At 38.4% G+C, this 23539-nt stretch overlaps 1 protein-coding gene across 1 annotated transcript; it reads right to left on the bottom strand.

The window, feature by feature from the left end:
- Positions 1-662: 662 nt before the first annotated feature.
- On the bottom strand, positions 663-23258 carry LOC124165984 (UPF0605 protein GA14893-like). Its single transcript, XM_046543547.1, has 7 exons — positions 22921-23258; positions 21388-21523; positions 15890-15986; positions 11059-11228; positions 8055-8326; positions 7030-7334; positions 663-1170 (listed from the first exon to the last, which is right to left on the bottom strand). The coding sequence occupies exons 1-7, from the start codon at positions 22971-22973 to the stop codon at positions 863-865; spliced, it is 1341 nt and encodes a 446-aa protein (XP_046399503.1). The 5' UTR covers positions 22974-23258; the 3' UTR covers positions 663-862.
- Between the last annotated feature and the right edge of the window lie 281 nt (positions 23259-23539).

The following is a 23539-nucleotide window of genomic DNA, read 5'->3' as shown; positions in this document are numbered from 1 at the left end:
GGAAGTGGTTGGAGGGAGCACCAATTACTTTTATAAACTCTGGGCTCCCTGGAAGTATAGCTATGCAACTGAATTGATCAGACTATATTTGTTGTTTGACAGGACTAAGCACCCTCCAACCATCAGGTGCAACAGAGTCATATCTGGAAGTTTGGTGCTTTGCGCAAAACGTGTGATGAAGCTCATTTTTTTTGTTTATCAGGTCAGAAATTTAATTTTTTTGGAATAGCATAATTCAAAGAAACTCTTTTTCAGTTTCCTGGTAAGGAGTTAATGTAGATGTCTATTGTTAAAAATAATGTTATATGTTGTCATTTAGAAAGCTTACAGTGAAAGGATAATATGGGAAACCCAAGGAGTACTAGTACGTTGTAGGATAAAATAGAAAACTTGAGTTTGTTAGAATGGCTGGATTATAGATAATGGATGATTGCTACACCTCCATAAAACACAGGATATGTGGTTGGAGAATGAAACCATCATTTGCTTGAAAATGCCGGGAATATGTGGATCCAATGACAATGACAATTTTGGCTATACAATAAGAGCGTACCATCAATTTTAGCACCAAAAAAACCCTGTAAACTACCTCTATAGTTTTGTTGTTAAAATTCTATCTGTTGAAAGCTTTGTACGTTGAAATGAGTGGTTGCTCATGGAAGTAAGTTAGTCTGTCATTTATTGATGGCAAATTTAGATCCTGAGGTCTAGGCCTCAAATTTTCAAAAATATAAGGGGAAAAAGAGGTCACTGGTTTTGTCTTCTTAATTGGTGCTTCGTATAGGTTTCCAGGATAAGCCTTGGGATTATCACAACGCCAGGGTCCTCCTTCAGTCCAGGGCCAAGTGGCCCATTCGCGCTCTCAGCTGAAGTCCCCTCGTAGCCAGCTCTTGGCATCTCGGGTGGCATTGCCGTAGGTCCTTCCAAACCTGAAGGTTTCTCCGGGTACATGACCTCCATACTTTGGTATTAATCCTACATGTGTGGGGTAGATTACAGGCCCAGCACTGACTTTTGGGAATGACTCGATGCCTCCGATTTCCACAGGAGCCCACTCTTGTGATTGACGACGTCTATAATTTGAGGTGAATTCTGCCAGCTGGGAGCGGACTTGGGCATCGTGGGACTGCCCAAATGCACTTGCACTGAATGGAACATGGCCTGCAAACCCTATAGATTGGCAAGAGTCCAGAGTAAGTACAACGTTTGAACTGTTATAATTATAGTACCTATACATTGCTAAATACACATTCTGTAATAATTGGTCATGCCTACGAAGAGCCAGTATAGTTCCTACACCACCCCACAAATTATTGGTGGTGTGGGTTTTTGGAGATGTTGGGAGCATGTTTGGAAATCAATTGCCTATACATATTGATATTTGCTGTCAATTTACACATACCGGAAAATCGTATGTTTCATCAAACCAGCTATATATTTTGTTGGCATAGTTCTAAAAGTTGAATTCGTTGTTCATTCTGGGACTTTAAAAAATACTAGGTAGGGATGGAGATGTTTCTGAAATGTAACTTTATTGAAAAAGCAGTGTATCAGAGTATACTTTTTTTAGTAGGTGTTCTTGAGCTACTTGTCTCCTCAGCAGATGAATTGAGGGCATTTGCGAGAAGAGAATAGTTTTGTGGGGGGCTGAATGGCCAAAAGACAAAGTGTCCCGGCTGGCTGTAACTTGATAAATCGAGTCATATGGTTGAAAAATATTTTGAAAGGTTCTTTTGGAGGGGGTACATGTAACACTATATTTCCGAAACATTTTGAGGGGGAGTCAATGAAAAAGATGTGGCACTTCCCTGTAAGTTTATTGTATAGCGTATAATGCATTTGAACAAAAAAACTATACTACAACCCAATTAAAAATTTGTGTTCTCATATTGCCCCCGCCTTAAAATAATATGTAGTGCAAAATTAAATTTATTGGTGAAATTTCCTACAATATGTATTGAATTATGTATCCCATAAAATAATCTTAAGGCCTGGTTACATGGTACATTAACACATACAAGTTAATGTACGTTTGCATGAATGATTTTGGTGGAACATGGAACATGTATGAATGCATGAACCAAATTAGAACAGGTTCTATTTTCTGTGCATACATTCGCACAAGTTGGGTGGTTACACGGTGCATGTTGGCGTTCATTCTCGTGTTAATGTATTGTGTAACCCGACCTTTAGAACATGTTTTTACCGCCCAGTTTCCTCAGAAAACCTGCTTTGCCTTAAGAAAGATAAAATCCACCCTTTTCAACACTCAGGAGCTTATAGAATGAAATGCAACTATCGTCCAAAAGGGCTGGTTTTATGTCTGGTTTACACTCATCATAAGATGATGCAGCCATTAACTTTATCTGGAGATGGTTGAATGTTCTGGTTTGCTTCTGTATAAGATTAAACTTAAAGCTAACAAGAACTTTCAGGCACCACCAAGTAAACTTGAAGGCTGTATCACATTATGATTAGCACTCACCGGATAATATAAAACAGGCCCAAAGTGTACTAAATCAAAATAAATATTAATGATAAGGGCTTCAAGTTCACAAAAATTTTTAAGAAGTCTTGATTCCTCCTCCTCATAATGAATTCTTCCATTAATGCATCTGTCTCCAAAAGATTCCCATCAAAAAGCTTTTGACCACCTTGTGTTGGATGATTCAAAAGAATACAGGTATCTCAGAGAGAGACCCTACTTATTTTTTCTTTCAGTACTGCATTACATGACATTAGAAGGGCTGTGCTTGGCATTTTCTCATCTACCTTGTAAGTAATATTTATAACTGATAACTTCAGGCTTGACTTTGTGAAACCCCTCCATATTGGAAATAAAGGAATAAAAAATTGTAAGGTTCACTATTATGGTGGTTTGATAATAGTGAACCTTACAAAGTTTTATTCCTTCATTTCCAAGTAATATTTATTTTGATTAATGCTTTTTGGATTCAATTACCCATCATCATTATGTTTAGATGGTTTTAATAAATCTAGTTCTACTATAAGGTCTAAGCTGAGCCTTAAAATCAATTCCCTCAAAAGTTGACACTTTTTCGTTGAAAGCCTCCAGAGGGACTGTGGTACCAGTGAGATAAGGTAGGGTGTTAGAATGAATACTTGCTGCTAATTTCGATGAAGGATTAGGGGAATGAGTCATGTCAGGGGAAGGTATACCCGAAACATGATCAGGGAGGGCGCTATAGGGGCGCAAGCACTCCCTTTAATTTTTTTAAGCTTTCCCGAAAATATTGTATGCCACCAACTATTGCTAGTTAGCATATGATCGTTTGTGTGAAAATTTGTGTAGTGTATAAATACATATTTATTCAATTTTGTGTTAATATCTCAATAAAGAGGTTCCATTGGAATTTGTTCACATTTGGCTTTTAATGAGGATGGTCAGGAGCAGATTAAGCAGAGTCATTGCTTTTTTTGTGGTATGGGGAACTCCGAGGATATTTAGGACTCCTGAAGGGTATCCAATGTCTCCATACAAAACTGTGTTTTCGAACAAGTTCTTTCTATGAATCAACAGCACGTAAGCATTGTATATTGAGCTATTTAAATAAAAACTTGTGCACAAAAGGGTTTAATATTACCTTTTTTATTTTTCCAGAAATTTCCCAGAGGGAAGAGGGGTAGTAGCCAATGCTCGTATTAGGTTTCTTGGTTGGATAAGTTTTACTTCTAACACTTCGTTTTTTACATGAAGAAATAAAGGAAAACATACAAAAAAAGATGTGGTATAAGTAAAAGTTATCCAATCAAGAAACATTATAATAGAATACCACACAGTGAAAAATGAGTTAGTGATTTTTTTAATGCTTGTATTTCTTTTATTTGACCATTCCCGGCATTGAATTGACATAGTTTTTTCCGAAATAGTGGCCGATGGTGTTGTTATCTTACAAAACTCTTATTTAAAGATTGATAAAATAAAGAACACATTTTCCCAGAATTTTTAGAGAAAAACGTACTAGCTGATAATTTCTTGATAGAATTAATTTGGCGGTAAATAAAACTATAGCTCGACTTTAAAATATTTTTTTGAAACTAGCGCAGTTGTAATTAGAACCTTGTCAGACCAATGCAGCGATTATGTGAAGTAGGGCACTGATCGCGACATAACTTGAATTTTCAGCTAGTTTCAATAGGAACTAAGAAAATTTTCCCTAGTGATTAAATTATTTGTTAGGAAATTGTAATTATTCTCCTCTTGCCTGCCTTTACCCCGACTTCTCTATATCCTGTGGAAAAATCCCTTCACTGCTGCGAAAAACTGCTTTCTAAGATCCCGCGTGATTTATTAAATGGATACAATTGCATTTAATTCTTAATTTTCAGTGTGTATTTCAATTTGTAACCATCCAGTCGAAGATTATACTTTTTACCTGAAAAATTTGCTAAGCACGCTTATATATTGGCGATTAACCGGGGAAGTATTATTGCAGGAAAAAAAAACAATGAATTAATTAAAATAGTTCTCAATGAGGGAATTCAACTCACCCGCCGCTTGCATGCGGATGAAGTTTAGCCGCATTTCATCGTGCAACGGATCGCACCGCATGTCTGCTGTTTTACCTTCCCCTATCCACCGATGATAATATGTTTATCTCTCGAAAACACCTGACTATTCGTGACCCTTCTGTGAGGAGCCACTGTGGAGCTCTGGGATTATCGATATCAACAAAATTCATCGCGTTTCCACGGATACCAAATTGCCACTTGTTCCGCACCGCTGCGGGGAATAGTCTGCTATTTTTAGCGGCGGTTTTGTTTTTATAGCCGTCATAATGTTCTCGGTGTTCACAGGTGAGAATGAAGTTCGTCTATGGAATTTAAAGACTTATAATTTTGCTGCGCAGGAACGCAAAATAAATGTGCGAGTTGTTCGAAGAAAAATGCCAAAGAATCATTAGTTTTGGTATTTTGAAAACCCATCTGAAACATTAGGTAACAATCTAGTTTTATCGAATGGCCAATTTTTGTCGAATTTTCTCCAAATTTAGGATTTTTTACTTATTTTGCGCTACTAGAAATGGACGCGACCACAATTAAATTAATGTTACATATTTACTTATCTTAATAGGGATATGGTTCATCGTTCAAATAACAGATTTATACAAACGGATGCAATCAACAAGCAGCTTAGTGACGTATGACATTATTTTATGCAATAATTCGTCCTTCTTAAAATTATAAAAATCTGAGTTAATGGATATCGAAATTTTGATAAGGATGGGTCGTATTATGCTGGGGTGGGTTGGGTTTTAGATTGGGTCGGGACATGGTGTTTGCATTGAGAATTCTATTTCCTCGTTGGTAATAAGTGTATACTCGAAAAATCATTTTCTCAGCGCGATCTCATGGTATAATCTCTATTATTCTTACTCTTTATTTCTCTACGGCTCGATATAATTTATTTTCGTCTAACGGTACCAGAAATTTTTAAATTCTACCTGAATAATTTTATGGATGTGAACCTGATTTTTCCCGTTCATTGTTCATAATTTATTTGTTCTTTGCCATTAGGCTCTGTGAATCGTTGAAAATATCCTGGCATATAGTTGAACCGCTTGACATCGCGGCTAGCCGTGGGTGCGGAACGGGTCGTTCTGGGCTCAACTGCGGGGCCTCGTCACTGGGATAACGGGGTTATTGTGACTTATACCTTTAAATATCCCGAGAAAACTGCATTTTTTATAGTTTAGCCAAATTTTTCTTAAAACTTAAAAGTATCCATAGAATTTTATTTCTGGAGACAAGTTGTTCGGCTTTTGGCCTTTTAAAATCATTTGTACCCAACGTTGACAAAAGGTCTCTTATTTATTGCTCTAAATAACTTCCTATCGATTGATCAATCAATAAGTTAAATACGTCTATCTCATCCTCTACGTCTATAGCACTAAAAACCCTGGTTTTCAATTAGCACTATATTTTATGGAAATAAAAATGAAACTGAATTGCCGACACCCGGATCGGTTTTGTGTTAAATAAGGAAGGAGGTTTACTATTTCTTGCTTCCTAATGATAACACAATTTCTTTTGTTTACCGTTGCGTAATTTTAGACCAAATTCTGAATATAGAAACACAGTTAATAGTCTTTTTAAGTAATATGTAACGAAGGATTCGGTTTTGAAGAATTTCAAGCGAAGCGTCTTAAGAGTAAAATTTTGTCTAAAAAATCGCAGGACTGAGCAAGAAAAAAATTTGATTTAGTTAGAGTAAGTGAGTCAGTAATTATGTAACCTTGACCCTTTCAGCTGCTTAGTTATTCGTATCCATGCTCTTGTACACATGATTTCTGCGTCGAAGTACCCGTGCATACGCTCAAGTTTCCCGAGGCCAACAGCGCTGATTAGCAGTATTCCCCGGGAATAGTATCATAATCATCATTTCCCTTGAATATTCCATCGTATTTCGCACTTTCACTTCATTCAAGTTCAACCCTGTCGCAGTTGAATGGTTTTAACCCTTTAACTAGTCGCGATCGGGTCTATATTAACCGAGAGGTTTTTCTAATGAATAAAAGTTACATTCAGTTAAATATTTCAGCAGTTAGCGTCCCCTGTAATCTCATAACGTAATTTTGTATCTCCTTCCATGCCCTTTTTTGTGTCTGGATACATTATTTATCATAATTTAGCTTTTTGGTCCGACGCGAACGTTTGCGTCTTGAAAAATACCGCTGTGCGACTCGTCGCGGACGTTAGAGAATTGTGCATTTGAAATTTGATGTACGAATACAGTACTTGCAAATTATCTGTACAACTACATATTATATAACAGAGTTTTATAGAAAAAATGTTAAATACCTGAAATAGGTTCAGTTTCATATGTTACTAAAACGCAGGTTTGTTTCCAATCATGTGACCATTATTACTTTAAAGGTATACATTCTGGGTCCATATGTCCCTACGCAAATAGTTACGTAACTATCGCACTTAAAGGTTAATGAGCAATTAAATATTTTTTTACGTAAAACTTTTATCCGTGTCTATCGAAAGACATATTCCTCTCACCGTTTTTGAAAGTCTTGTCCGGGTTCCCAATTTCCATGAAGTACGGTGACGTGGAGTGGTCGGGCAGGAAAGATGGTTCTGGGCACGGGACATCCTGGAAAAATCCGGCGGCGATATCGGGCCTGATGTCCGCCAGGACGAACCTCCCGCCCGCGCACTCATTCTTCGGGGGTGGTCGGGGGTGCAGGGGCTGATGCGGCCGCTCCCCGTGCGGAGGCAGGCCGCAACTGCCATAAGCCGACGGGCCGGGAGAGCATTGTGGGCACACACCGCCGCGCCTCATACCTTGAGGTGCACACCTTGAACTGGGTGAAACGTTTAGCATTTGAGCATAGCGGTACGTGACATGAGGATTACGCCGGAAAATTTCTGCTTTTTTTTATAAATATTAGGGATGGTCGGATCGGATATTTCGGATCCAAATATCCGCGGATATTGACCTTCATTGGATACATCGGATCCAAAGTCGCAGAAGACATCGGATCTGGATCCGAAATTTTAAATAATAGCTTTAGTGAATGCAACGCCCCACGCAACGCAACGAATAAGGGTGGAAAGAGTTCCGATTCTATCTTCGAATGCGCCGTCGCATGCGATTCTTGTCCTACGCCACTGGTCAGTGGTTTATCCGAAGATTTTTCCTATTTTCATTTCCAAACCCAAGCGTAACAGTTAAGGTCCTGAGCATGTGAAGATATTAAAAAAAACAGCTTGAAAGCCTGTAAAAATGATTTTTACTTAATAAAAATATTGAAATGTGTTTGAAAATCTAAAAATCATTCCTTCGATTGTACGTACCCATAATAAACTTGAATAATTACTTGGTTTTATATAGCAGGAATTTGAAGATGCATTTGGATCCGAAAATATCCGATCCGAAAGATCCGTCTCCGAAAATCAAGGATCCGATCCGAATCCGGATCCGAAAAAAATCCTGGATCCGTCCATCCTTAATAAATATATACATCTACAATCACAATATGTTGGCGGTTCCTTGAGAAGTGGAATTAAAAATGCGCACCTACCTCATCGAGTTTGGATCTTGATGGAAGCAATGCCTCGGGTCCTGGTACCACTCCTCCCTGGGCTGCTCCTCCATCTCATCAATCGGTGGGAGGTTGACGGTGCACCGCGGACTAGTCCGGGACACGTGGGGTCTCCTCTGACTTCTGCCCCCGTGGGGGCAGGCCGTCTGCTCTCCTGGCCATATGCCGCTGTAAGGGTGCTCTCCGCGCTGTTCGCTTTGGCTCTTTACCTTCCTGAGGCCCCTGAACTCGGGCTTCACCTCCATCAGCGGCTGATGGAATTTAGTGCTTAAATTAATTTGTTGTTTTCTAACTGGAGAAAAATACATTCGACTCATTGACCTCAGGTTTTCCACCGAATCATTAATGGCCACCTCAGGTCAAAGGACATTCTCCCAATTTTCTCCCTCCATATTCCTTCCCGTAAAACCCGGAACTCGTCTCTTTTCCATCTACTTCACCACCTGTCTATCTGTGACTCAGACAAACCTTACCTACCGGCTGCCTCTTTCCTGCAATAGGGTGGTTTCCTATTATATTTTTATTGCCTAAAGCGAAAGATTATTACTCCTGGAGTACGTATTTCACGCTTTTAGATTTTTAAATGACGATATCTATTTTTCGCGATTAAATGAAAAGTGAAAATTTTCAAGCGCGCGAAAACGCGACGGGTTAGTATGAATGCCGGGAAAACTCCGTGTGACGTCGTTCTGGTTCCCGCTGCCGCAAGTGAGGTGACCTTGGGGCGAGGCTTTGAGCGCTGATACGACACAGGATGCTAGCAGGTAGCAGAGTACGCTGCTAGCTGGTAGCGCTTGGCTTAAATAAGGATTATTAATACCTTATCAAACGAAGAAAACTTTCCGACCTTAGCCAGTTTTAATAAGTGATTATTAAGACATGTTTCCCTGAGCTCTGTGCCTCATTCATGCATTGGTAATCTCAGACGTTGTAAAACTCCTATCTACTCGTATAGAAACTAGGTCCCTGTGACGCCACGTAGAGTGGCATCGTATGGGCGCCAATCTGGCCTTTTTCAAATGAGGATAAAAATTGACCATTGCCATTCGTCTAAACCGGTATTTCTAAAACCAAATAATTTTTATATTATGAATAAACTAATGATGGGTAACGAATCGCAATCAATGCCTTTCGTTTTCTTTGATGTAGGAAACTACCCTATTGCTCAAAAATGGGTATTTTAAAAAACTTAAAACAGGAGAACTCTCTCGGCGGGTATTCCATAATCTCCGGACACAGGCCATGACCTCCCCCCCCAATTTTGATGCTGAGTCCAGAGGAAAAATGTATTGCTTTAACATTTGGAGAGGCGTTATGAATTTGCTGTCAGATGAGCTCAGGGATGCATTTCCTTAATATTTTATAATCGATTGGAATTTCATCGTACGAATGAAACTTTTCTAATTGAAGTAATATGAGTTTTGTACGCTGCAGTGGCGTGGTCGGGGATTTCGTTCGTGGGGGGTCCAAAATCAGGGGGGAAAATTTTTGAAAAATAGGGTACTAGGTAGTGTTTTAAAATAATTTTAATGCTTTTCATAATCGACAATACTTCATTTTTAAAAAATATTTCGTAAATTCACGATTTTTTCTATATTTTTTTTATCTTTTATGGGGAAAATTGTGTTTTTATATTTCCAGGGGGGGGGGGGGTCCGGACCCCCCCTACCCCCCGCCCACTGCACCAATAATACTCCAACAATACTACGCCACTGCGCATCTGTAAGGATTTTAATTTTATCTGTACAAGAATTTTCTTTGAGGAATGTCAGTTTTCAATGTTGCAAAATAATTATGGTTTTTCACTTATTGGGAGGTTCATTGGAACAAATACGTTTTTGCCATGCCTGACAGCAATTTTAACTCCTCTGTCGAAGAAAAATTGCTGGATTATGAATATGGCAGCATAAATCATTTTAAAATAGGTTTTTGTTGTTTTTATTGCTATTTTTGACTGGCATTCGATAAAGCTACATTTTTCATTTACGTTTTCTTTGATGAAGGAAACTACCCTATTCCATCAAAACTCCTTTTGATGTAACATCATCGATTTCATCATAGACGACCGCCATCAGAAGTCTTCCTTTCTAAAGTCCTCTACCTTTTCCCTCCCTCCCTCCCTAAATAACTATAAATAGCGTAGAGGCGGTCATGTTAGTGATACGATACGTGATGTCTGAGTTAATTTAATGATTTGTTTCTCTATGTTGCACTTTTTTGCATAATCCATTGAATAAAAATCCGATGCAAAAGGTCTTCTTGCCTTTTTTGGATTTTATGCTGATAAATTAATAAATATCTCGAAATATTTCGACGAAAGGGAGAGATGACAACTAACGAGTGCTCACCGAGGGTTGTTTAATGGAAGAGCAAATTCATGGGCTTTTAGATTATTTATAGTATATATTTACATATGCATTCATTTATTGCATCTACATACTTCCAATGAACCTACAATATATGTTTGGGACTTAATGGGAAATCGCGGGTCAGGGAAATGCCAAGGGATCTGTTTATCTTTATTATCATTATTTGTGGCGCCACTGGCGCGTTCTGTAGTTGAACAATGTTCACCCCAACCAGCAAGTTGACGATACAGTAATTTTTGGTGCGCATTAATCTGTGTTGCGTTAGTATAACTAAGCTGCAGTTAAAGAAATTAAGAATGAGCATACACGCTAAGGGATAATTCAGTGGAGTAGGAGAAGACGTTCAAAATCGGTTTCTAGTGTTTAAAAAATAGCATATCTCCAGTATCGGGTAAATACCATCGGTGAGTGGCCCCTTAAACGCATTTTTGTCTCAATTAACCAGATAAAAATCGACTTATATTTTCTCTGTTGGGTTCTGTTCTTTGAGTTTTACCTCATATAAGCTGTTGCAAAAAAAAACATCTTGGGATGACAAGACCATAGAAAGAAGTAGAGTTAAGTTTGGATGTAGTTGTTTGGATTATGGATACATGGCGCCTTTTATTATTTACCGTTCTTCCGCCCATGCTGTGGTTCGATCGTCCTCCGCCAGATGCCTCTCGCTGCAGCTGCTGTCTGCGACATAGGTCCGCCCTCCGGGTCTCCACGAATTCCGACACAGCTTCGGTGGCGGCCACGTTGAAACGCTCACCCAGAGTGCCTCCGATGCGCGGGACGAAACCTTATTGTGCGCACAAAGTATACATATAGTTAATCACGAAGTGATTCACGGATAGCTAACTCTTAATAGCCTTCACCTTGTTGAATCCAATGCTAATCCCCATAATCTTGTTTGATAAATGCGGTCACCCGCACTTGTGACCGCATTAATCATAACCGCCATCGCTCATCATTATAATAACGCAGTCCCTTAGCCGATGGTATTAGATTGTTCAATATTTTGCCTGTTGCTCTTAAGCCATCAGAAGAACACAGTACATTTAAAACGATGTCCCGCATTAAGTAGTGAAGATTATTTGTTAAGATTATAGTGTGGATGAACTCATTGAAGAACGCAGAAATTCATCCATATTTTTTGTGTGTGTCAGGTGTTAATATTTCTTTTTATCTCCATTTTTATTGTACGTATGTATGATTATATTTTTTATTCCATGTATTTTTAATTCTGAAAACAGTATATGTGTCATTTTGACGTGTCCTCCATCACTTCTGCAAATCGTAGGACAAATTGAAAATATTATTATATAAAATTACTAGCAGACCTGCGGGAATTGCTAAGTCGAAATTTTCTCTCGGGTCTTATGGCATTGCTTATCTTTGCATTGATGAAATTCAGAATTGCAGTTAGAACTTCGTATGAAAAAAAACTGATTTGATGAACGCCATGAAAACTGAGTCAGAATGATAATGGAATGTAGTCACTTAACCGTGTACTATTTCTTTTATTAATTGCTAACAGTGGCGTAACTAGATATTATGCTTTGGGGGGGAATGATGGGGATTACTGGGGGCAACCCCACCAGGAAACGGAAAGTTCAGGAAAAATTGTGAAAAATTACATACCTGAAAATGCATTTAAATCATTTTGGCACTTATAATTTAACTTTAAGCAGAGGTAGTTATTATGTATCAAATCCAGACAAGATTTTAAAATAATTTTTTGATTTCTTTGAGGCTTTGGAGGGGGGATACATCCCCCACCCCATCATAGTTACGCCACTAGTTGCTGGTATAATAATGGAAGTCATGATAGTTAAATGAAAATTCGCTACGGTCGGCTGTTTTTCTCTCTTAAAATGTATCCATTTTTCTATTAAAATTATCCTATGCATGTAGTTTAAGATTCCCTTACAATATAGCCATTTACTTGTCCTCGTTTTACTTTGCCTAATATTTTTATAGATCCCGGGGTTATACGGTGTCAAAATTTGTTTGCAATGCTTTATTTTTTATTTATTTGGAAAGATTTAACTATTGGTGTAAATTAATGCTTAGTCATATTGTCAGTTGACATTCGGTACTTTCAGTTTTGATGTACATTATGTGAAAGGAGAGATTAGAGTGAAAATGTCATTGATTTATCGCTTGAAATTTCATTGTTCATTTATCTCGTTCGAAAGGCTGTGAAAAAAATTTCCCTTCACACTCACGTAAGGCGTTGGCAGTTTACGAAATAGTCTGTCTCTCTTTGATTACGAAATTAAACAGTTGCCAATATAGCATTCCATTTAAGGGAGGGGTCAGGTGTTGTCGAATCCGTGATAGCCTAGTTTGGGCCAAAGCCATATTGGTCGTCGTATTTTTTCCCCGTGAAAAAAATCCAAGTGTGTGGTTGTAATTAATTTAGGTGCCTACGTTTAGCTCCTATTAAAATATACTGCTTCATTTCATTTGATGGTTTTGTTATAATAACATTGGAATTAAAAAAAAGAATTAGCACAATAAATATTAATCAGAGTACACTATTCCCATCAAGGGGTGTCCTATTTTCTTTAGGAAAAGCGCGAAAAATTAATGTCTTATTGCTTGTGAAGAATCTGATTTGGATTGTAGCTCATAACAACAATTGACCCCGAGGAAGGAAGATAGGTGCTCGATATGTACCTAGATGTGAAGGATAATGGAGAAGATGAAGTAGATGGAGAGGAACAGAGATAAAGAAGTGCTGGATATGGTGGGGAGGCAAGGATATTAATACAAGAGATGCTGGAGAGACGTAGGATTGGGATGGAGCGAGGTTATTTCCATTCCCGATTTATAAAAATTTTACGGCCATAGCTCTGCATATTACATTGCCTAAATAAATCACTTCAATGTCCTGAAAATCGCTTGGCAATAATGTCCTTTGCTGCTGTTTTGCTTTACGAGCCAGTTTTTTATTGATTTCTCTATCCGTATGTATCGTGGCTCAGCATAATTGTTACAAATTATTACCTTTTTTGAAATATTCAGATTTTAGATGTATGTATGTATGCATATATTGATGTATTTATCAGAGAATTTACGCCTTGTTCATTCTTATCCAAATAAAAATATTTCTCTCTTGTATATGAAATAATTCTCTCCCTCATTAGTAAATAAAAACTTTAATTTATCCAAGGTCGTAGTTTTTTCAAAGAGGAGTTTTTGTAAGATTTTTCCCCACATGGCTCTCGTAATATTTTTGCGCTATACCTTTGTGGAATCTCATTTGGTATCACTTTGTGATATAAATACACGAGGCTCTTTCTAGTTCAAAGTTGATCCTGATTGCTCATTTTTATTTTGCTTCAATGCGATAAAACATGGTGGTATGAGCATGATTCTGAATGATATCACGCTTGTGTGAAATGAGGTGTGATATTTTTACGCAGCCCGCCTGAAGTGGCAAGAGCTCGCTCCAACGGTGTGTTTTGCATCACAAAGAATTTCGCGTGGTAATTACCGCCTGGAAAAGTCTCTTCCTTTTTACGCAATTTTCCTTTTCTTCGGTGGAAGTGCAATAAATTTATCGACGGCGGATGTCGGAGAAGTGCCGATATGTCAGTGGTGTGATTGTTACGGTTTATCTGACTGATTGGAACTCTTTTGTCAGGTTTCTTTTCTCTGACTTCAAAGAAGGTGAAAAAAATATGTGGTACTTTTAACAGGATTTCTCAATCATCGAAAAGCATCGAAATGCGTACAATAGTTCGTAATAACGTTTTGTAGGGGCGAGCAATAGAGCACTGCATTATTTTCATCAGCATTGGATTTATCGATTTGTGATTTTTTTTCATTGCTCAATGCAGTGCACCAATCGCGTAATATCAGGAGAGTGGCATGCTTTATTCCTCAACGGATTTATTTTATGAGGGTATCGCATGATCGTCTGAGAAAATAGTGAACGTTCTTATTGATGAGAGGTATAAAATTTCTCAGATTTCTAACATGAATGAATATTATTAAGGTTATTTTCATTCCTTATTCTTTGAAATTTTACGATGATTGCTCTGTAGGTGTATCACATTTCCATGATAAATCACTTTAATATTCTGCAAATCGCTTGGCAATCGGTCCTTTGACGCAGTTTCATTTTAAAATCCAGTTCCGTATTGAGTTCTCCATCCCTTAAGTATCGTGTCGCAGCGTAATAATTAACAATCAATTATTAATTAATTACCTATTTTGAAAGATTAAGATTTTAGATGATGTACGTATATTTGGTGTATTTATCAGATAACTCACGTCTCGTTGTCCTTTATTTTAATCGCAGTATTCCTTCTTTTGTCATCTCTTTTACTTCTAAATAATTCTCTCTCTAGTAAATAAATAATTTAATTTGTCGCTATGCCTTAACTTAATGTTCTCCATGGATTCGGTCTTGATGTATTTGAAGCTATCCTTAATAGAAAAAAAATGTTGCATTTTTCCACAGAAATTTTTTGGAATTGAAATTAGAATTTAATTTTGTGTATAAGTGCACCAATTTTCAATCAATAGTGTGCAGGGTAAGAATATGAGGGGATTTGAAATTTTCGCGAAAAGACAGGGTTAGGAAGTGGCCCTCCGATCCCAAGCATGCGAAATTGAAACACTTAAGGGATTATTTATGGATTCTTTTTTATAAGAGCTGTAAAAATGCTATAATTTTCAACACACGGATGAGGATTATTAAGGTTGTTTTCCTAAAAAAATCACAAGCTTTACCGGCGAATACTATTACGGCCTTAAAGAGTGCGGTGTCAAACTCTCGAAGATTTTATCAAAAGTTATTTTCATTTGCGATTTATTAAAATTTCGCGATCATTGTTCCGCACAACAAATTGCATCAATAAATCACTTTAATATTATACCATTAGCTTGAAAATCGGTGCAATGGAGCTGTTTCGGAGTCCTAGAATTATTTCATGTACACTGTGAGCTCTACCCTAACTTACCAAAAGTAAACCTGCTGATTGAAGCACTCGATGAGCGTAATGTGTATTTCGTTTATCGGTGGTTCGACCTCCTTTTTGGAAAAGTGAGAAATTAAAATAGGGTAAGAAAGCACTTTTCCTCAAACATTTTTGAGCTCAATTTTGTGGAAAAATGCACCAATTTTTAAAATCAATAGTCCGCAAATGAGAATGTTCGGGGATATGAACTTTTTTCGAAAAGCCTCGGATAGAAAGTGGCCCTCCTACCTCGAACATGTGAAATTTAAACACTTTTGGTTTGCACCGTGGTGAGCTCTATCCTCGCCTACAAAAACTAAATCTTCGATGAGTGTTGCATGTATTTTGTTTTTCTCGGCGGTTCGACCTCCTTTTTGGAAAAGCGTGCAAATGAAAATAGGGTTAAAGCGCGCATTGCGCTGAAAAGCGTCCTTGGCCACCGAGGGCTCAAAAGAGGTGGGCGCCCCTTACGTCTATCCCTGCTCACCTTGATATCCTGGCACGAACGGGACCTTGTAGACGGCCTGCAGGTCCCTGCTTCTCTCCTCCAGTGACCTCACGTCTCTCATTGCAGGCCGTTCACTCTGCGAAGTCACACGCGGCACCGTCATGAGGTGGTGGATTGGAAGAAACCAAAACAAAATGCATAAACGAGCTGTCAACGATACCTCGAGGGCGTGCAAATAGACGGGGAAGGAGTTTTGGGGCTAGTACACTAAGATTTTTTTTCCTTGTGGGGACTACCCACGATACATCTTCTAAGGAGATCGCTAGAGACCTCTATCCATAATAGAAAAGCTGTTGCACTTTCTTTCGTAATCGACGTTTAAATTTTTATGGAAATAAACACCATTCCGCTGCGACACTCGATTTTTCAATATAATTACATTTCATAACGTCTGCAAATAATCAAGAATGAATATCTAAAGAAAATATTTATATTTTATCGTCTAAAAGTTATACTTTTATCTGTTTGTCAATTCCTGAAACGAACATGTGACAAAAAATTCATATACGTTCTTATTTATCTCTTTTTATATTAAAATTCTTCACGTGATGTTTTTTACCTCGTGTCATATTTAATTATTTATATGTATTATGTAGGCCGAGATGAAGATTCTGAGATGGATGATGGGAAAAACAAGAAGGAATAGGATTTGGAATAGGAGGGAACACTCAAAATTAAAAATTGGTTTTCGTTTTTTAAAACCAAGTAGATATGAATGAATAACACAAACGCCAAATTTCAGAGCTCAAATCCGATTTTTAACCGAGACAAGTGACTTTTAAAGTCCGCTAGGAGCTTCGGCCACGCCCACGACGCGAAACGTATTTCTATTGGCTGACGCCGCGTGACGTGTGAACCTCATGAATTTCGCGTGAGCAATGATTGAAGAAGCCGTGAACTCATTGGGTTCGTGGAAATAGTGGCCAAAAGTTTATCATCGTGGCGAAACAAAACGTTCTGATTCCCGAAATGTACTGACATTATCAAGACTCTGAGCACTTTTTTTTGCCTCAAAACGAACCATTTAATTGAAATGAAACTTCTTAAGATGAAATGTTTACAGTTTTGAGAGAGACAGTAATCACGGCAATTGTCGTGGATGCTTTAATTTGTGGACATACCATCGTAAAATGCTTCACTTATATTACTGGTTTTTAGTTTCCGGGTGGTAATTAAGAAATATGAGGGTGATGACAGGAATGATTAAGATCTGAAGGAAGGTGCAAGAGAGAAGGATGCAATAGTTTGGATTATATTTTAAGAAGGGTTGAGGAGTATTTGGGGATAGAATTCGAAATTTGCAGGCAGAAGGGAATAGAACGAGGGGAAGGACAAAGAGAAGATGGAGGGACTTTGTCGAGAATTTGAGGAAGAAGCGTTTGACTGTAATCGATGGATACCCAGGATCGAGTGACTTGTAGCCGATTATTTAGGAAAAGCAACTCCTACTAAGAATTAAGCTGCAGAAAAAGAAGATGTATAGTGTATAAAAAATTAAATTTTTTTGTGACTTGCATTGCATTAAAATTGAGGATGCTACCTTCCACACTGGCGTTTTAACCACTGAAGATACCTTCATTTTTGTTATTTAAGTTGTAACTTTGAGAAATTTGGAGTTATATAATTTTATTAAAATTATTTAACTTTTTCCATCATCTACATAATACTCCGCAAGCCGCCTGAAAGGCGTGTATCAGGAGGTGTTAGGACACCAGCCATATACACACAAAAAATGAAGTGCTCTAACGAAGTTGGGACTAGCGTTTATTGAAGTCATTTATGGTTCGGGGAAAAAACGAATTTCCATATCTCTCCGTTCGGGAAAACATCTTTCTTAATTTATCGCTTCTATCGGACCTGGAAATATAGTGTGGCTCTATTATTGTTTTCTGTGTCGCTCTTAAAGATATCCATTCTCAATTGTTCAAGCAATCTAAGCCTAGCGCGCAGCCTCTGAGTCTCCAGCGGCTCCCAGCCTAATTTGCTTAACATCTGGGTAACGCAGTCTGTACTCCCGTAGCGGTTTTTGACGAAACGCGCAGCCTTCCTTTGTATTTTGTTCATTTCGCAGATTAAGTCTTTCTGCACCGGATCCCATACGCTCGCTGCATATTCAAGGTGCGGTCGGACGAGAGCTAAATAGCACCTTTCTTTTACTTTCTCATCCTAAAATCCCACAATACGCTTGACACATCCAAATTTCTTTAGGGCTATGCCGCAAATATTCTTTATATTTGTTCCCCACGTGAGGTTCGAGGTTATCGTAACTCCGAAGTACTTCACTTCGTCTGTTGCCTTTATGTAAATACCACTTACTGCATAAACATGGTTAGAGTTGGACGAATTCCGAAAGAAATGTACCGTCATGCATTTGCTCAGATTAAGTTCGAGTCCCCACTCTTGGCTCCACAAATGAACGTTGTTTAAGTCCGATGATAGAATTTCATAGTCAGAGTGATCACTAATTTCGCGATAGATGACAGTGTCGTCATCAAATAAACGTATTTTACTGCTAATGCGAGAGCAGAGATCATTAATGTATATAATGAACAACAGGGGGCCGATTACGTTTCCCTGTGGAACACCTGATGTAACTTTTACAGCATCACAGCTAATTCCGTCAAGAATTACTTTTTGTTTATGGTATACATATTTGCATTTATTGTAAGTTGACAAATGTGAAATCAATAGAGCCTGAATATAACCAAAGTAGTGGCGAGTTATTCGCCGCGGAAAATATCACAAACCACAGGGAATGTGTAGGGAAGTCCAGCACCCAGTCCGTCCGAAAGGACGTTGAGCATAGCTGATGTAATGAAATCTATGATTTACAGGTGCGTAGTTTTTCAGGGACCAAAGGAGTGATCGCTCGACCCATCAGTATCTGAATCACACGGTTGTTCCCACCCTCCTTTTTTTGCATCGCATTTTCCATAATTTTGATTTACTACACAGCTGTCATTCAATTAAAAGTCAAGCGTGTCCTTACAATCACTTTTAGCGGCCGTGCGTTCTGACTGGCCGAAAGAGTGGTACCGGCGATGGCTTCATCGGCGGAAAATTGGACGTGCCGAGTGTTGGAAAAAGGGATGGGATTTCCATCCCTGGAGCCATAGCGGAAAATGATTGCGTGAAACGGTATTTTTTCCGCCGCCATTGGAGCTATCGCTCGCAAGGGACAGAAAAAATGATCGTGCTATTTAAGATTAAGTATCCAACGGTTTACTTCGTGCTTGCGTGGTATGATCGACTGTTATTAGTTTATTTTGCCTTTTTCTCGCCTTACCGAAGATTGTAATACTGCCTTGTGCCCAATTTTTCTCTGTTTTCGTCCTAGAAAGGAAATAGGACATCTTTAATGTGATTGCGGGCGGCGTGACGGAGAAGACCTTACATGAATTGAGGTAGCCTTGAATGCTATCCTATGCATGTTTACCTGTGAGACGAACGCGGTTCAGGATTTGTGATATGCGTGTGGTTTTTTTCTTCCATTCTACCGCAGCCATGAATATTTCCCAGACCAACTCATCCAGCTGTCCGTGGTTGCTCTATAGAAATCTAAGCTACCAATTTGGGGTCCTCTTGCTTATTAACAAAGTTATTATCAAATATATGTTCACCTCCAGCGAAGACTAAAGAGAAGTGTTATAAATTTCGAAAAAATAATTCTCCGAAAAACATGACATGTGAACCAGATTCCTATTTTATACAGTAGCAATTATATGGTTACGATTATGCTACTTGGAAATCATCAAGCAGCAAATATTCAGACAGGTGGTAATCTTCCTTTTAGGCGGAATATTTGACACTAGTTACTTAAAATTTAATCTTAGGTTTAATTCAAATTTCCTCCCCAGTTCCTCTAATGTAGATTGCCTCCTTGTGACGAATATAAATGAGAATCACGATATTTCTGACAGTGAGAATGCATATTTGACCTTAAACTTGAGTTCCAAGTTCTAATTCCGGCTAGGTAAATTGGTTAATTATCTCCGCTGAGTTTCCGTATATTGCTATCCTTAACAGTTTCTTAGGCTTAAATATTTTCCACTGACAAGGGGAGACCTCGTACCTTGCTCCGCCTTTTTCAATGCCGTATTTTTTTTATGGCATTCGGAATGGCGAACACATCCCTGAACTGATAGTGGTTCCATTGAGTGGGCCTTAGTTTGGCTGTAATTAACTAATTTTCGAGCGGTTTTTTAACTAGCGCTGCAGCGCGCTGTATACTCTTTTGAGATAGTTTCGTTGGAGGAATTTTATTTAGTTTACAACTACACATTTAACCAAAAATACAGAGGGTCATTCAGTTGATTATAGCTATTCATTGTTTTAACGTTTCCAAGTTAGTTTTTTGTTAAAAATTCAGTTCCCGACTACATGCGCGATTGAATGTCTCAAGTGGTTTGTCCCGGCTCCGGCCTTGAGCAGTGTTTCGAAAGACTGAGAACTAATTATTCAAGTATGTTCGAATTCGGACCCACCCAGTAAGAGCTGAAGCCCGAGGTCGCTCGCCCAGAATGTACTACCTCCTCTCGTTGTGCGTGGGCGTATACATTCGAATTCAATACCACCGATGCATCTATTTTTAAAGTAAAATGATTACTTAATTCGAGGAAAAGTCGAACCCTGATCGCCGTATTTTCGGTGGAGGGAGTCAGGTTCGAGGCGAAATACGGAAAAGACGAAAGGCATGGATGGAGCGAGTACTGAGCGGGGAAGGGATGTTGAAAGAAATTCTGGAGGGTAGGGCGAATGGGGAGAGGAAGGAAGAGAAGAGGATTTTTAGATAGAATTAAATGGAGTAGGCGAGAGGGAAGGCATAGATGTAAGGAAACAATTCATCAGATGCTACATATGGAGTATGTTTCTCTATGGAAGCGAGGCTTGGACGTTGACAGCAGCAGAGAAGTCAAGAGTGGAAGCATTCGAAATGTGGTGCTACCGAAGAGTGATGAAGATAAAATGGATTGACCGTGTGAGTAACCAGGAAGTGCTAAGGAGAGTGGGAGAAAAGAGAAGCCTCCTAAAAACATTAAGCAGAAGAAGGGACAACTTAGTTGGCCACATTTTGAGGCACGATGGTCTGATGAAGACAATCGTTGAAGGACAAGTGGAAGGGAAAAAGGGCAAGGGACGGCCCCGAATGAGTTATATCGGACAGGTTATAAAGGATGTAAAAGAGAATAAATATGTAGCTATGAAGAGATTAGCGGATAGGAGGGAGAAATGGAGAGCTGCGTCAAACCAATCTTAGGATTGTTGACTAATGATGATGATGATGAGGCAAGAGGGAAGTCGTGACGGAAAGGGAGGACTGCCCGAGTACGTCTTAAATACTCCATGGAAACTTGCCTTAATCGGTAGAATACTTGAATTATAATAATTGAAAACAATCAAATATACTTCATTACTCGTAGTATTTGACTTTTCAAGCGGAACGTCGCAGCTTTAAAGCGTTGATTGGTGGTACTTACGACTCCTTGTTGGATGTCTGTGATGACCAGATGACCGTTGTATTCGCATGATACGGGCTGCATTAGTGCCTTGTGTGTGGCGTGACCGTAAGTTTCTCCAATGCGATATCGGTAGTGGGCACAGTGACCGGTGTAACTGGGAGAGGAAAGAAATTTGAACCATGAAATTTAGAGGCCACTTCTGAAAATAAAAATCGGCGGCTCATTCTCTCATCAGCTCCGTGTGCCAGCGCGATGAATAATTTAAATTATGATTTTACCAAACCACAAACAATTTTGGAGTGATATCCATTTAAATTTATTTGAAACTTCGCCCTGCATCTCACATTTTTTGTTTAATAATTTTTGTGAAGAAGAGTAATTAAAATTTAGGAATTCAAGAAAAGTTTTTTAAAATAAATGTAAGGCTTTCAGCAAGTTTTCAGAGCAGTGCCTTTGTTATCCAACCGTAATAGGTTGAAGAGGGCGAAAGTAAGTTTGAAATTCAGATTTATAAGTTGCATTTATTATAATTTAATTTTGCATTTATTATTTGTCTTTATGGTAAGAGAGTTCTACTAAGTAATGTTAAAAACCGTTTGAAGAGAGAGTAAAAATCTTATTTATTTTGATAGTTACTTAAACATTGCAGTCGTTAAGGTCGGCATCAGTTGAAATTTCTCCAAAAAAGTCAATATCCATACTCCATGAATTTAGTTGGAAATGTTTTTGCTGATTTTTGCATCAAAATTTCGTTGGCTAAAGATTGGAAAAATAGTAACTTCAAAGCTTGAATGATCTTGCAGGTATTTTTAGCAATGAGCTTTGTTATTTTCAATGAAATGTATTAAACGGAAATTGAGGCTAGGAATCATTTGAATTGAATATTATAGCTGTATTAAATAATTAATATGAATTAGAAAAGTATAGGAAAAATTTATCCGTCGTAGAATTTTGCTCATGGGAATAAATTAATATGCAATCGAATAACTGTAAAAAGATTTGCTATTTGGAATGCTTTATGTGGAAATAATATCGGCAGAGATCGATAATGGGAAGAAATCAGTATGCTTATCACGGCTTTAACTGTATTTTTTACGTCCCATTTTAGGAAAACTGATTTACAATAAATGCATTGAACGTCAACTAATTTGAGGTGAACAAAATTGGATTCACAGGTGGAGGAGGAATTTCCTCGTCAAATCAAGCTGGATCCCGCTTCGCAAGAGTATAATTTCGTTTGTATCAACGATAAACGAATCTGGCATCATTGAGACGCATTTTTCGTATTTATTTATGCGTATAACTGTGCTGAATGAAAGCGAGATTGGTCTTATAACAAAATTCACTAACTCTTGATTAACTTTGTGGTATTCCATTATACGTTTTCCTGGAAATCTTGGTCTAATAACGCAAAAGCTCAATATTTCAACTAAATAATTATAAAATGTTATAAAAAATCATGAAAAAATGTATTTTCTTGCGTGCGTTGATCTATTTTAAAATGAAAATAATTTAAAAATATGGGAGAAAACTTAAATTTTTCGTACGTACCCTGGAATGAAGTGAGGCTCTGGTGTGAGATCAAATACGTCTCCGTAGTCCATGCTTTTTCTTCGGTGTTCTGTCTCTAAACGGTTTTCACAAAATCTGGGTCGGGGGTAGACTACTTCGCTGCTTTAGGCTTCGCTGATTTCTACGGGTGGCCAATGGGATCTGGATGCGGTTGGGATTTCGCTATGGAAAGGATTGGGTGCGGGCTTTTGTCCTTCGAAGGCTCCTCGTTTCACGGTCTTGCTGATGGGTTGATGGTGTGGTTTGGATTTCCGGTTAGTTGCCTGTTTCGGGTGGGGTGGTGCCGGAGGATTTTTTTGGACCTCTTTTTCCCTCGGTGTCGAAGAGCCTTCTGAGTTTCCAAGGTGTTTCTGCGCCGGCCTAATTGTTGACGACTATCGCGACCTGTCCCCTCAGCGTCCCATTGTTAGTGCTGCTACTCGTAGCGTATTCGGCATGCAAAATATAGGGTTATCATAAAAGGATGGTGCTGTTTTGAACATGGCGTAAATGAAATGGGGTTTTATTATTTAAAATGACTTTATCTAACGTTTAATTCATCTTGGCTCCCCCCGCGTCAATTGTAAGAACTGCCAACGTTTCTTCGCCTCTCCTGGAG

Source organism: Ischnura elegans, chromosome 9 (genome assembly GCF_921293095.1).
Source record: "Ischnura elegans chromosome 9, ioIscEleg1.1, whole genome shotgun sequence".
Classification (NCBI taxonomy): Eukaryota; Metazoa; Arthropoda; class Insecta; order Odonata; family Coenagrionidae; genus Ischnura; species Ischnura elegans.
The sequence above is the reverse complement of the archived record's forward strand: the minus strand, read 5'-3'. Positions and strand labels throughout refer to the sequence as shown.